Here is a 14,488-nt window from a genome sequence, read left to right as displayed (position 1 = left end):
GGGGTCTGGGAACAGACCCTTGCAGATAACAAGGTCCAACTGTATTCAATAGGGCTTACCTTCTACACATGTGTATTAGGAGGGTTCCATTCCCATAACTCAGGTGAATGGCAAAAATCACACTATAGCAAATCAATTTAAAAAACAAAGTCCCTTTTCTCCCGCCTTGCTGACCTTTGTGATGTTAAGATAGAGTCATTAAGACTACAGTCCAACAATTACTCTCTCTCCAGGCCCTTAGAAAGGATTATCTTTCTTTCATGTGTTCAGGGGGAAGGGAGGGGGTCACTTAGAGAGAGAATGATTGATGGGATTGTCAGCTGGCTGTCCTCTATCATAAAGCACTGTTTTCCTTTAATTTAAAGGGCCCTTCTCATCATGTTGAGATAAAAATCTCTACAAGAGTAAGAAAAGCATTTTAAAGAGGTGCATTTTTCCTCTTCTCCAGGGATCACCACATTCCTTCTCATGGCAGTGGCCATTCGTGTTGAGTAAAATCTGTGTGTAAAAAATCCATGTATAACAAGGTTGGACCTGAATATAGGACTGCAGCACTAATGAATTTGGGCTTGTGTAGTTCAACCCACTTTCAATAGCACACAACGCTACCAGTTCCAGTTCCTGAAGCTCATTTTTTTCTCAGGATATGGAGAATGAACCTCACTAAAGGAGTGGAGGATTTCCACACAGCTGAGCATTTTACTCTGAACCATGTGCTAAAATACTCTGATTGCTTGGTTTAAGGGCATGGTTTTTGAAATTAAACATTTTGGCTGGGCTTGGTATCGAAACATTGTTTCTAATAATGAGGAAGGCTTGTTATTTTTTCCCTTCCAGCACCACAGAGGAAAAAATAAATGCATCCTTTTTTGTCTTCACTGAACTGTGACCAGGTGTTTATAGGTCAAAGATGTCAGATGATATACAATTTGTAGCAGCATCATAACCTCCAGTCTACAGCACTGATGCTATATCCCAACACAAGCCATAGCCTGGTTCCATTATGAAAGCAGCACTTTCTGCCTTCCTTTGTTGCTGGTGGCTTTAAAAAAAATGTTGCATCTGTGACAGAACATATTGGAAGCTTTTCCTGAGGGTCAACAGAAGTAGGTTTCTTTTCACTTCTGGCGACAGCAGTTGTGGATCTCTGAAAATATTTATCTAGATTTCTCTCCCAAAGAAATAGTAAAACAGGATTTCTATATCATGTTGTTCAAATTGGAAGGAGACAAGCTGGATCAATCCTGAGTAGAGCATTTTGCATTATGTAATTTCCCAGCATAATTTGAGGGAGAATGTTGAACAGTTCTGTTTCACAGGAGTTTCCCAACATTCTAATTTTTAAAAACAATTTTATTGGGAAATAAGCCACCTTGGGTACTTGTTTTGGGATTTGTGTAACATGAGTCTTGTTTTCAGGGATTCCACTGCGAGCACCTTTTCCTTATTTGGTAAAGAATACAAAGGGCATTTCAACCTTGACTCAGTGAGACAGTTCAGTCATAGTTTAAATTAATGTTTTAAACCAAGTTCTGACCTAATTCACTGCATAATGTCCCTGAAGACCGCCAAACTTCAAAAGTTTGTACAATAAAAATTCCCATTGACTTCTGCAGATTGAGGGCCATATCCTATCTAACTTTCCAGCACTGACATAGCTGTGCCAATGGGGCGGGTGCAGCATCCTGCTGTGGGGGGGGGGGCAGTCATGGAGACCTCCTCAAGGTGTGGGAACATTTGTTCGCTTACCTCGAGGCAGCACTGAGGTTGCATCGGCTCCGGAAAGTTGGATAGGATTGGGCCCTTGATCTGCAATGCAATAGATAATTTCTTGAGAGTAAGCCCCATTTAACACAGGACTCACCTCTGTGTAAACTTGTATAGCAGTGGTTCCCAATCTTTACTTAAAGGTAAGGGAACCACTGAGCAGTTGCAGGGTGCTATGGGCAGTGGCAATTTGGCAGCACTTCTGGGTTCCTGCTACCAACTAAGGGGAAAAAAGGAGTTTACTTACTTATCTGAAGTGGCAGTGAGAATCTAGGTTTTGTAGTGTCTGCCGCCACAGACGGGTAAGACCAAAAAAACCTTTTTTCCCTTAGTTGTCGTTGGCTCAAACCCAGAAGTGCCATCGACACCATCTTGCCTTCACCGGTTGATCGCCACTCCCTTAAAGGGGAATACAGGGTTTCCTGATGCCCAGTGCAGGGGTCATGATCCCCAGGTTGGGAGACACCGATGTACAGGATTGAGCTGTCAGTTTCATATGGATTATTTTGTGTGACCTTGACTAAAAACACAGAAACTACTCAAGTAAAAAGTGGATTTCCAACTTTAAAAAATAAACATAATATTAATTTTAATAATGTAGGTTTCATGTGCATCTTCTACTAACTGGTAATATTAATTCATAGTCATGAACAACTTAAATTTTTATTACTAATCTGTATTAATTTTGACGCAATGATTTGTTGTGATGTATTTCTGTGTATCTCCACTATAACATTAATCAGGTAACACTTGAAGGAACTATAGTATTATCAGACAGAAAATCAATTACTTGAGCTTCTAAAATTTAGCCAATCCAGCTTCCTTGGTCTAAGTCAGCGGTTCCCAAAGTCCTGTTCAGACTTTGGGACCAGAGGGGAGTGTTTGCAGGGACAAACACTGGTCTCCAAGGCCAGCAGGACCCCCCAGATAAGGGGGAAAGCCCCTGGGTTCCCACAGCACCACAATTGCTGGGGATGACATTGGGACACCCATTACTGGGCCACTCCCCTTAAGGGGGAATGGCCCAGTTTTGGTTCCCAATAGTGAGTCATGACCCACCATTTTGGGAACCACTGGTCTAACAGTCCAATCCTAACTTGAGTTGGAATAGGCAGGCCAGTAGGCAAGCACTATCTAGCGCAGGATTGGGGCTGGCTGTGACTCAGCCCAGGCAAGGGGAATTACCCTGGGTAAAGCAGCAGCAGCCTCAATGGGGCTACTCGAATCCGCACCACCTAAAGGGGTGGCAACAGAACTGAGTAGTCTGGCACTGCACCAGGTTGCCTGTGAGTGGGGCTAGGATCCAGCCCAAGTGCCAGATCCTGGCCCCACCCCCCACTCAGTCCCTGGCTACCCACAAGCCTGCTCGCCACATGCGCACCCCCTGCCCTGGAACACCTTCATTCTGCCCTCCCCAGACCCCCATGCAATCTGTCTCAGCTGGCAAGAACTCACCCTTCACTGGTGGGGATCCAGCACAGGGAGGCCGGTGTGCGTCTTTGCACTGGCCTCCCTGACTCATAAGGAGGGACTTGTGCCAGCCCTAAAAGTGCCTAGGTTTGCGTTCTAAGTTACTAAATCTTACCTGGGAATAAGTTTCAATGAATTCAATGGGCTTACTCCTAAGTAGACATGCACCGGATTGTGTTATAAGCCAATCAACTATTAAAACTGTACTACATTTTGGAACTGGCACACAAATATTTGTGTGCAAGAAGCAGATACGTAAAGCAGATCCAGTTTCATGCCAAAGCTTCTGAGTCTGACTCTGGTGATAGTTCAAAAGTTCAATCTAAAGTTTAAATTGATATCTGGTATACATCTTCCATATCAGCTGGTATAAATTAGAGAAGTCTTAAGATATGCAAATACAGTAATAGCTGCTGCTGGATATTTTGAAAAGTAATTTTGCTGGCTAAGGTCCATTTGATTTTAGAATGGTGGATGTTTGGCATAACATCCATGAGCGTCCATGAGCATAATATCCATGAGTCCATAACATAAGGACTCAAACAAGACTACTATTGAACAAATAATAACATATGAAGCAGATAGCTCATTTTCTAAAATGCTCTTCTCAACATCTAAGGATAAACCACAAATTCTTAAGTTTCTATAGAGCTTCTGCTACAGCTCACACTGGAACCCTTCTGATGTGAATAGAAGCACCAATGGGCACTGATTATGGCCTTTCTAAGTTCTTTAAGGGCAGATTCTCTCCCAAGAATCTCAGCACAGTTGATTAACACAAACAATTAAGAAAAAAAAAGTAACTTTTTTTCAAAAAGGGTTTTTAAACTCCTCACAAAATTATGTTAAAACTTTTTAAAGAAGTATTTTGAATCTATTGCATCTACAAAAATGTCATGGAAAGCTGCAATCTGGTATGATAAGGGAGAAGATTTCAATATCAGGCTGAAAAATTATGATTTATAAAATGGATTTTAAATTAACTTCTATAAGCACAGCTATCTTAAATCTCAGCTCTCAGTAATAACATGATTCCTGCAGTCATAGAAAAATCCCTCAAATTCAGGATCAGGAAAGGCAGAAAAGATATCTAGGCTGTAGTTCTGTCAGTGCATAATTTTATGTCAACAAGCAAAGATCCTCTTTATTTTAAGGTGGTAAAATTGGTGCAATCCTAGCTCACAGCATATACTCCAAGAATCATATACACAGCATATACTCCAAGGAATAATAAAAGCTTCTTCAAATATGTTAGAAGCAAAAAACCCTCCAGAGAAGCGGTTGGCCCTCTGGATGGTGAGGAAGGGAAAGGGGCGATAAAAGGAGACTTAAGAGATGGCAGAGAAATTAAATGAGTTCATTGCATCTGTCTTCACGGCAGAAGACCTCGGGCAGAAACCGCTGCCCAAAAGGCCCCTCCTGACCAAGGAATTAAGTCAGAGGTTAAAAGAGAAGATGTTTCAGACCTAATAAATTAAAGTTCAATAAGTCACCGGGCCCTGATGGCATCCACCCAAGAGTTATTAAGGAATTGAAGAATGAAGTTGCTGATCTCTTGACTAAAATATGCAACTTGTCCCTCAAAATGGCCACGGTGCCAGAGGATTGGAGGATAGCAAATGTTACACCGATTTTTAAAGAGGGGGGTCCTGGGAAACTATAGGCCAGTCAGCCTAACATCTATACCGGGTAAGATGGTGGGATGCCTCATCAAAGATAGAATCTCAAAACACAGACGAACAAGCCTTGCTGAGGGAGAATCAGCATGGCTTCTGTAAGGGCAAGTCTTGCCTCATGTACCTTTTAGAATTCTTTGAAAAGGTCAACAGGCATGTGGATGCGGGAGAACGCGTGGACATTATATATCTGGACTTTCAGAAGGTGTTCAACACGGTCCCTCACCAAAGGCTACTGAAAAAACTCCACAGTCAGGGAATTAGAGGGCAGGTCCTCTCCTGGACTGAGACCTGGTTAAAGACCAGGAAACAAAGAGTGGGTGTCAAAGGTGAAAAGCGGTGTGCCCCAAGGATGTGTCCTGGGACCGGTGCTCTTCAACATATTCATAAATGACTTGGAGACAGGTTTAAGCAGTGAGGTGGCTATGTTTGCAGACGACACCAAACTTTTCTGAGTGGTGAAGACCAGAAGCAATTGTGAGGAGCTCCAGAAGGATCTCTCCAAACTGGCAGAATGGGCGGCAAAATGGCAGATGCGTTTCAATGTCAGTAAGTGTAAGGTCATGCACATTGGGGCAAAAAAATCAACACATATAAGTTAACGGGTTTTGAGCTGTCTGTGACAGATCAGGAGAGTGATCTTGGGGTGGTGGTGGACAGCTTGATGAAAGTGTCTACCCAATGTGCGGCGGCAGTGAAGAAGGCCAATTCTATGCTTGGGATCATTAGAAAAGGTATTGAGAATAAAATGGCTATTACTATAAAGCCGTTGTACAAATCTATGGTAAGACCACACCTGGAGTATTGCATCCAGTTCTGGTTGCCACATCTCAAAAAGGACATAGTGAAAATGGAAAAGGTGCAAATGAGAGAGACTAAGATGATTACTGGGCTGGGGCACCTTCCTTATGAGGAAAGGCTACGGCGTTTGGGCCTCTTCAGCCTAGAAAAGAGGCGCCTGAGGGGGGACATGATTGAGACATACAAAATTATGCATGGGAAGGATAAAGTGGATAGAGAGATGCTCTTTACCCTCTCACATAACACCAGAACCAGGGGACATCCACTAAAATTGAGAGTTGGGAGGGTTAGGACAGACAAAAGAAAATATTTCTTTACTCAGCGTGTGGTTGGTCTGTGGAACTCCTTGCCACAGGATGTGGTAACGACATCTGGCCTAGATACCTTTAAAAGGGGATTGGACATGTTTCTGGAGGAAAAATCTATTACGGGTTACAAGCCATGATATGTATGTGCAACCTCCTGATTTTAGAAATGGGCTATGTCAGATGCAAGGGAGGGCACCAGGATGAGGTCTCTTGTTATCTGGTGTGCTCCCTAGAGCATTTGGTGGGCTGCTGTGAGATACAGGAAGCTGGACTAGATGGGCCTATGGCCTGATCCAGTGGGGCTGTTCTTATGTTCTTATAAGCAATGTCCTTGAAAAATAAGGGCCTATTCAAGTGCTTTCCAAACACCACAAACAGATGGTACCTATAGCCTCTCCATTAAGTAAATGGAGATATGGCTCAATCAATATACAAAGTGATCGTTATCAACTCCAAAGATCACTCTGCCGCATGTGTAGAAAGCGCTGGCTTTAGAACCAAGAAAGTTCAGAACCAAGAAGTTTAGAACCAAGAAAGCAATAAACTAAAGTTTGCAAAATAATCAATTAATATAAAACACTAAAATAGATGTTTTCTTTCATGTTGGAAAATACACAAGAGCAAGAAAAAATATTTTAAAAATATAAGCTTTAGAAGTCCTCGGACAGTGTGCAGCTTTGTAATGGTTCACAGTCCTCTAGGTCCCCACACTGTTTCTGAACTATCAACAGCTGGCATGGCCAGGGAAGATTTTGTTCAGCTTAAACTGGTGAACCAACTGCATCCTTATCTGAGTCAGACATACCTGACCCAATGATCCATGCATTGGAAACAGCCAGATTGGACTACTGTACTGCACTGTATGTAGGGCTGCCCCTGAAGACCATTTGGAAACTACAGCTCATACAGAATGCAGCTGTATGCATGGTAACCAGGGTTATTGGTTTTCCATCCCTGCTAGTTCATTTTCAGGTACAATGCAAGGTGCTGCTAATTACTGTTAAAGGATATTTAATCTCTTTTTTCCTTCAAAAAATACAGATTACACTTTATGTTAGAAAAGGGTTTTCCCAAACTGTGGGTCACGACCTACTGGTGGGTCACAAGCCCACATATGGTGGACGTGACCTGGCATGATGTATGGTATGGTGGGCGTGACTACCCACCTTTGCTCCAGTTTGGCTCCAAATCGGAGCTATTCTGGAAGCCAAATTACTGACTGAGAGGGTAGGAAGGCCTCTACTAAGTTGCACTGGGCTGGTGACCAACTCTGTTGGCCTCTGTGATCCTCAGAATGGGCTGAGAATCCTTGGAAAGCCACTGCTTTTGAAAACCAGGAATGGCTTTCTGAGGTTTCTGCTGGCCATTCTATGGCCTATAAAGGCCAGTAGTGTGGGTCATCAGCCCGGTGCCTCTCCATCCTTCCAATTAGTCATTCCAGTGTTGCAACCCACCATGGATGCTGAGGTAGGCTGTGGCATGGAGAAAACTGAGAACCACTGTAATAGAACATTAAATGCAACAAAACCCAATGTTTTTGTTGAATATAAATACTGAAATACAAAACAAAATCTAACACAAAGTTTAAAAAGTCCCACTGTGCATGTCTGCTCACAATTCTATGGAAAATGGCCCATATATGCAACGCACACATTAATGGCATCAATGCAAAGTTACGATTATTTTGATACTTCTGTACAGTGCCTTATATGTACTTTTTTTGAAGCTAGTACATTTTTCATGCCTGCTTTGTTCCAATGAGTCAGTGTTAGATTTAACAGCTGGGTACTCCTCAGTTCTTCACAATGGCTGAAAGCCAATTTAAAAGCTGAAGTTCCAAAATCATGACCTACAGAGAGTCATTTGATTACATTATACGGCATTTTCCAACTGTTGAAGTGCATTCAGTGATAGCTATAACTACATTAAATGGCTGTTTTAATGTGGCTCTATCAATACAATTGCTAAAAGTACCACAGGGACATTTGACAGCCACAAAAGAAAACCAATAACTTGTGTAACTATGAGCAAGATACCTCTATGAATTATCCACATCCTGTAAAGAATTCAGCAGTCTTACAGTATGTCATATGCCACTATTTTCCTACAATGGTTTGTTTATAACAATTTAGACAACAGTCTGATTTCCAGTTCATAAGAAAGTGGCACTGCGAGAAGAAGCAAGTGCTAATGAGAAAAACTGAATATATATGACAGCTGAGCTCAGATATAGATATGAATACACAAAATCTGTCCAGCAATCTGTAATAAGTCCTTACCCAAAGAATGTTATGATACAGTGAAGCTTTATGAGTGCTGTCAAATGCATTAGAAGACTGACAGTGTTGCAAATGTTCTCATGCAGAATGGAAAAAAGAGGGCAGATTTTCCTTCGTATAAAGTTATATGCATAGTTCAAATTAGATTTGCCAACTTGCATCCAGCCATTATTTCCTCTTTCTCTAATGCTGCAAATTCTATGCCTGTTCATTTGGCCATTACTACCACTGAAACCAGTGAAAGTAAACACACATAGGATCAGACTGCAAGAGTTCTTTGGTAAGAGAATGAGCCATGCTTGCTGTCACTATCCCCTAGTTATTTGATTTTTCTCTGTAAACCGCTTTGTGAACTTTTTGTTGAAAAGCGGTATATAAATACTGTTAATAATAATAATAAATAATAATAATACCCCACAGAAGTGGACAGTGCCCCCCCCCACCTGCTAGCTTTTTAAGAGAATTGCTTCATTTTGGCTTTGTGGCTAAAATTAAGCCTGTGCCCCATTAAGCTTTTTTTAAGATAAATGCTAGGTAATATTTTTATTTGATTTTAATTTTAAATAGCTTTAGGCTGCAATCCTAACCTCACTTTCCTGGGAGTAAGTCCCATTGAACACAATAGGACTTACTTCTGAGTAGACCTGGTTATGATTGTGCCCTTAATAATTTGTCGTGTGCCACTCTCAACCTTGAAGATAGCACAGACATTTTAAAATTGAGAATTACACTGCAATCTAGGTATGATGAAGAGGCTGGGGGGGTCTATGATGAAGGGGGGCTACAGTAAACGGGGGGGCAGGGGCAGACTGCAACAGCAAGGACTACTGGAAGCAACTGCTTCACCAAGCTTGTATCTGCCATAGAACTCTTTTAGGACATTTGACTGTTGGAGTTGATAAATCTACATTTAAGAAGTTATTGAACATAGTATCAATTCACAATGCATCGTACCACAATGCATAGTATCAATTCAATGCATCTGCAAGAGGGATCTGAAGGCCTTAGGAGTGGACCTCAACAGGTGGGAAACCCTGGCCTCTGAGCGGCCCGCTTGGAGGCAGGCTGTGCAGCATGGCCTTTCCCAGTTTGAAGAGACACTTGTCCAACAGTCTGAGGCTAAGAGGCAAAGAAGGAAGGCCCACAGCCAGGGAGACAGACCAGGGACAGACTACACTTGCTCCCAGTGTGGAAGGGATTGTCACTCCCGAATTGGCCTTTTCAGCCACACTAGACGCTGTTCCAGAACCACCATCCAGAGCGCGATACCATAGTCTTCCGAGACTGAAGGTTGCCAACATCAATTCACACAATATTACCACAGGTAGAACCATTTGCACAGTCAAGTACCATCAGTGGTGCCCATATCCATCATTTGTACACTTGCAATATCTTGGCCAGTGGGCACCAAACCCTAGCCCACAGGATGGATCTGGCATCTTCTTAAAGCTTCCCCTGCACAGCGTGGAACTTTCCATTCCGTGCTGCAGCATCTTATATTTCAACCCATTTGTCTCAGAAACGCATGCTGGGTAGTTCTACTTCTGCTGCCCGTTGTCCCAGCAGCCTCTGTGCCCCAAGTTCTGGATAGAAGTAGCTGGCTAGCGCAAGTTTCTGAGGAGATCGGGTTGAAAGATAAGATACTGCAGCATAGAAGGGAAAGAAGAAGGGGTGCAGGGAAGACCTTTTCTTTCTCTCCTGAGGTTTGGAGACTAAGGCCCAAATCCTAACCCACTTTCCAGCACTGGTTTAGCTGTACCAATGGGACGTGTGCTGCATCCTGCAGTTGGGGGGCACTCACGGAGGCTTCCTCAATGTAAGGGAATGTTTGTTTCCTTACCTAGGAGCTGCATTGCCCTTATGTCGGTGCTGGAAAGTGGGTTAGGATTGTGCACTTAGTTGATCTAGGCCAGGGGTCTTCAAACCCCGGCCCAGGGGTCAGATGCTGCCTGCAGTGAGCCTCTATCCGGCCCACGGCCAGCCTTTTGTCCCCTGAAAGCCTCTGGCCTACTCGACTGAACATGACCAGAGCTGTACGCTGATTGCATCTGGAGGGTGTTCTGAGGGCCAGAGAGGCTGAGTGAATGAGCCCACATTCATTTATTCATTCATCTAAGTTCTATCTCTAATTTATTTATTTAAATTTTATATTTAAATTTTTTTCCCTCAGCACTGCGCCAGATATTTAATGTGGCCCTCTGGCCAAAAAGTTTGGAGATCCCTGATCTAGGTTAAGGCTGCCATCCTATATAAGCTTACCAAAGCGTAAGCCCAATTGAACATAGTAAGACTTATTTCTGAGTAAATATGTAATGTCATTTTTCCCATTAAGATTTTAAACTTTTCCTTTTCTCTGAAACAACCACATATGGGGTACTGAGTAAGGTTACTCTGAAATAAAAGGGTGCAATCCTAACCCCTTATGTCAGTACTTTCCAGCACTGGCACAGCAGTGCCGCATCCTGCAGTTTGGTGTTACTCACAGAGGCCTCCTCAAAGTAAGGGAATGTTTGTTCCCTTACTTCAGAGCTGCATTGCCCTTATGTCAGTGCTGGAAAGTCAGCTTAGGGAAACTAAGCTAAGGAGTTTTAATTTCATGCTAGGTAACGACTTGATCACAATTTGGGCTCAGGAAACAATTCTCCTTAGGTGGATGCTGCTCAATCACCAAGGGCTAAATCCTATCCAACTTTCCATTGCTGGTGCAGTCCTAATGCAGCCTTGAGATAAGGAAACAAACATTACCTTACCTTGAGCAGGATAAAAGGACAACCCTAATACTGGGGGGGGGGGGTCGGATTACAGTAATTTCAACTCCTTAAGAACTCTGCATTTAACCTGCTTCTGCCACCACTCTCCTCCCCCATTGCAAACAGCACTGAGAGCTGAGAGCACTATTTGTCTTGTATTTTGGAGGTTGAACAATTTAAGAGGCTCTGGGGCCTGTTCCAACTTAATATTTAGCATAGATGGGATGGATCCAGGAGTGATTCCACCGTGTGTGTGTGTGTGTGTGTGTGTGTGTGTGTGTGTGTGTGTGTGTGTGTGTGTGTGTGTGTGTGTGTGTGTGTAAATGAAAATGATTCCATTTAATGGATTGTCACATAGTTAACTTTTACAAAATTTAAAATTCTAATATTCTTCTAAATTGATGTGTGGGAATAGACTGGTCCATGTTATCAACTGGTAAAAACCAGAAGACTGCAGATAATGGAATGGAATGTTTCTGTGGAACATTTTACCATCAGCCAGGTCATCATCTACAGCTTCTCTCCTATACTCTGGAGGGAAGAGTTCAGAACCTGGAATACACCATCTTCTGCCAGGGACCAGTCATAAATACCTCACATATCTCTATTATACCTGTTTGTGAATTTTAATTGTAAGTTGCTTTGGGAGCCTTTCTTGGCTCAAAAGCATAAAAATAATAAAAGACGGAAGCAAGCTTGATTCCTTGCATTTATTTACAAGCAAATTTTGTCAATATCACATTAAAACTGCAGGTTTCTATGCCTACAATCACGGGGACCGATTTTGTGGGGTTTCTTTTTAGAAGCTGAACATGTATTTTTGAAACTTATGCTTCTGTTCTGTAAATGAGAAATCATAAGGAGAGGGGGAAGTCTTTTCTTCACATCTTGTCAAACAAGAAGTTCTCCAAATAGAAGTACAGGTACAGGGAACAGAATAAATCATTTGCAAATAAATCTGATTTTTTGCAACAAGAGTTGCAACAAGAGTCATGAAATGATGTTTACTCATACATTCCAAAATGGTAAATTACAAATACTGATAAACTTCATCCAGCATGCCATACTTATGGTTTTTATAACAGTTTTTTAGCTTGCATTTTGTCTTTTAATCTGTGTCTTGTAAATAACCTCAGAAATGTAGCCAAACACAACTGAAAGAACACCACAGTACAACATGTGTGAAGGATTTCAGGGATTTCCTCCTCCAAACTACAGTATTTTCTCAGTCACCCTACCCCCTCTATTCCCCTTCTATCTGAAAGCCTTTTTTAAAAAAGTAACATTAAATATTAGTCAATTTTAAACCATTTCTTGACACTGCTTATTCTTTTTTATGTTACTTTATCATCCTGACTGTCAAACAAGAGGAAAGTGGGAGTTACGTTGAGTATCACTCCTTAAAATTCCACAGGAAAACAGACCCCTCTCCTTTATCAAATGTATTTGCATTTGACCCCTTCCCTCCCCCCCAAAAAAATCAGTGCTTGATTCTTAAAAAGAAGAGGGGTTAGGCTCAAGCTTGCTTGGGAGTCATGCTTTCTTTAACTTTCCCACCCCACTCCACTGCCCTCTCAGATTGATGGGGCCTTATGTAGTGGCAACAATGTTCATATATTCTGCAACTCAGCCACAACATCTGAAAACTGGCTGCGGAACCAAGCGTTCACACAAATGATCCCATGCCTACATAAGTCCCTTCTGCATAAAAATTAATGCATTTCCCTGCATGTAAACTACATAATCAGACATATGTGTATGTACAGTAAACCAATATGTATATATACTGCCAAGCTGGGGCCAGTCAGCCTTGGGGTTTAAATGCATGTGGCATGATTATAATTACAGTACAACCTATAGGCAGGTTCACAAATCCCCAGGGTAAAGTTCGGAAGAGCCAGGAGCCCCCATGCAGCAAAATGAAGAAATGTGACTTGGAAAGCCACATCCACACTGCACGGGGTCTCCTCTGGCCCTCTTGCACGTACTGTACTGGTGCAGGTACACATCTCGTCCACACACACCAGAGCTCCCCCTTCTCTTCACTGGCCGGTGCACCTGAACGCAAAGCAGTGCTAAGCCGGAATGCCCTTGTGGGAAGGGGAGAAGAAGGAAACAAGTGCCGAGCCAAGTTGCGCACAGCTGGAATCAGTGGTGTAGCTAGAGGGGGAGCAAAGCCCTAAGTCTTGCAGGGAGCCTCACTGGAGTGTGCAAGCGGCCCCCTCCTCTTCAGAGCCATTCTGAGTGGGGGAAGCACCAAGGAGCAGGCCAAGAGAACACAGCTGGAGGTAGTGGTGTAGCTAGAGGGGGGCAAAGCACCGAGTCTTGAGGGAGCCTCACAGAGGTGTGGAAGCGGCCCCCTCCCCTTCAGAGCCATTCTGGGAGGGGGGAGCACCAAGGAAGGGGACAAGGAGCGCACAGCTGGAACCAGTGGCGTAGCTAGAAGGGGGCGTACGCCTCCGTTTTGCACCCCCCACCCAGAATGGCTCCGAAGGGGAGGGGCCGCTTGCACGGCCCCGTGAGGCTCCCTGCAAGACTCAGCACTTTGCCCCCCCTCTTCTAGCTGGAATCCAAACGTGGGACTGGGGGGTGCAAACAACGTGTTGCAAGGAGGCTTGAAGGGCGTGCACCACTTTCTTAAGGTCCCTCCCCCTATAAAGCTTTACTGGAGCTACTGAGGGGGAAAGGGGGGCAAGGCTGGTTTGCCTACGTGTGAACTGGCAGGGAGGAGGGGCTCACCTGGCCGCCCAAGCCCTGTTCGCCCCCAACCCCCAGGGCGCAAGAGGACACCTGAGCGCTGTTGGGGGAGGGCGGGGCACCCACTCTTGGGGGGTCCCCAGAGAGGCACCTCGGAAGAAAGGCGGGAAAGCTGCTCCCCCCTTCCCCATCCCCATCCCGAGGTCCAGCACCCACCTTTCTGAGCTGCTGCGTCCCGCCTGAGCAGCAGGAGCAGCAGCAGGGAGACCACCGCCGGCCGGGTCCCCGTGGGGAGCGGGCGCTGCGGGCTGCTCACCATGCCCCGCGTCTCCTGCGCAGCCAGCAGTCCGCATGCATGCCAGCCAGCCAGCCGGGCAGCCTCGCTCCGCTCTCTCGCCCGCCTTGCCCGGGACCAGGGCGCGCGCGCTCCTCTTTCTCTCGCCTCCCCTGCAGATGCGCCTGGCCGAGCGCGCCGCCCCCTCCCCTTCCCTGCACCCACCAGCACCGCTCGCTCCCACCGCCCCCAGTGGGTGCAACCACTTCCGGGTCTGGGGCTGCCCCAGCTCCAGCTGCAGCCGCCCCTTCCCCCGCCTTCCTCCTCCTCCAGCCCACAGTCCCCCAGCGCTGGACTTCTAGCCATGCCACTCGCAGCCGCTGCTGCTGCTTTTGTGGCTGCCTGCTGGCGCCTTCCCATGCAAGGGGTGGACGTGCAGTGTGTGTCCCCCCGCCCCAAAGGACAA

General features: G+C 44.6%; 1 protein-coding gene across 2 annotated transcripts in view; it reads right to left on the bottom strand.

Moving 5' to 3' along the window:
• DCBLD2 (discoidin, CUB and LCCL domain containing 2) overlaps positions 1-14,237 on the bottom strand; it is a 42,560-nt gene extending 28,323 nt beyond the window's left edge. For both annotated transcript variants that reach the window (XM_066619627.1, XM_066619628.1), the window contains exon 1: positions 13,965-14,237. In XM_066619627.1, coding sequence (XP_066475724.1) covers positions 13,965-14,067 — 103 coding nt within the window. In that variant the 5' untranslated portion in view covers positions 14,068-14,237. The remainder of the gene's footprint in view (positions 1-13,964) is intronic.
• Positions 14,238-14,488: the final 251 nt, after the last annotated feature.

The sequence above is a fragment of the Tiliqua scincoides genome, chromosome 3 (genome assembly GCF_035046505.1).
Source record: "Tiliqua scincoides isolate rTilSci1 chromosome 3, rTilSci1.hap2, whole genome shotgun sequence".
In the NCBI taxonomy this organism is placed as follows: domain Eukaryota; kingdom Metazoa; phylum Chordata; class Lepidosauria; order Squamata; family Scincidae; genus Tiliqua; species Tiliqua scincoides.
The sequence above is the reverse complement of the archived record's forward strand: the minus strand, read 5'-3'. Positions and strand labels throughout refer to the sequence as shown.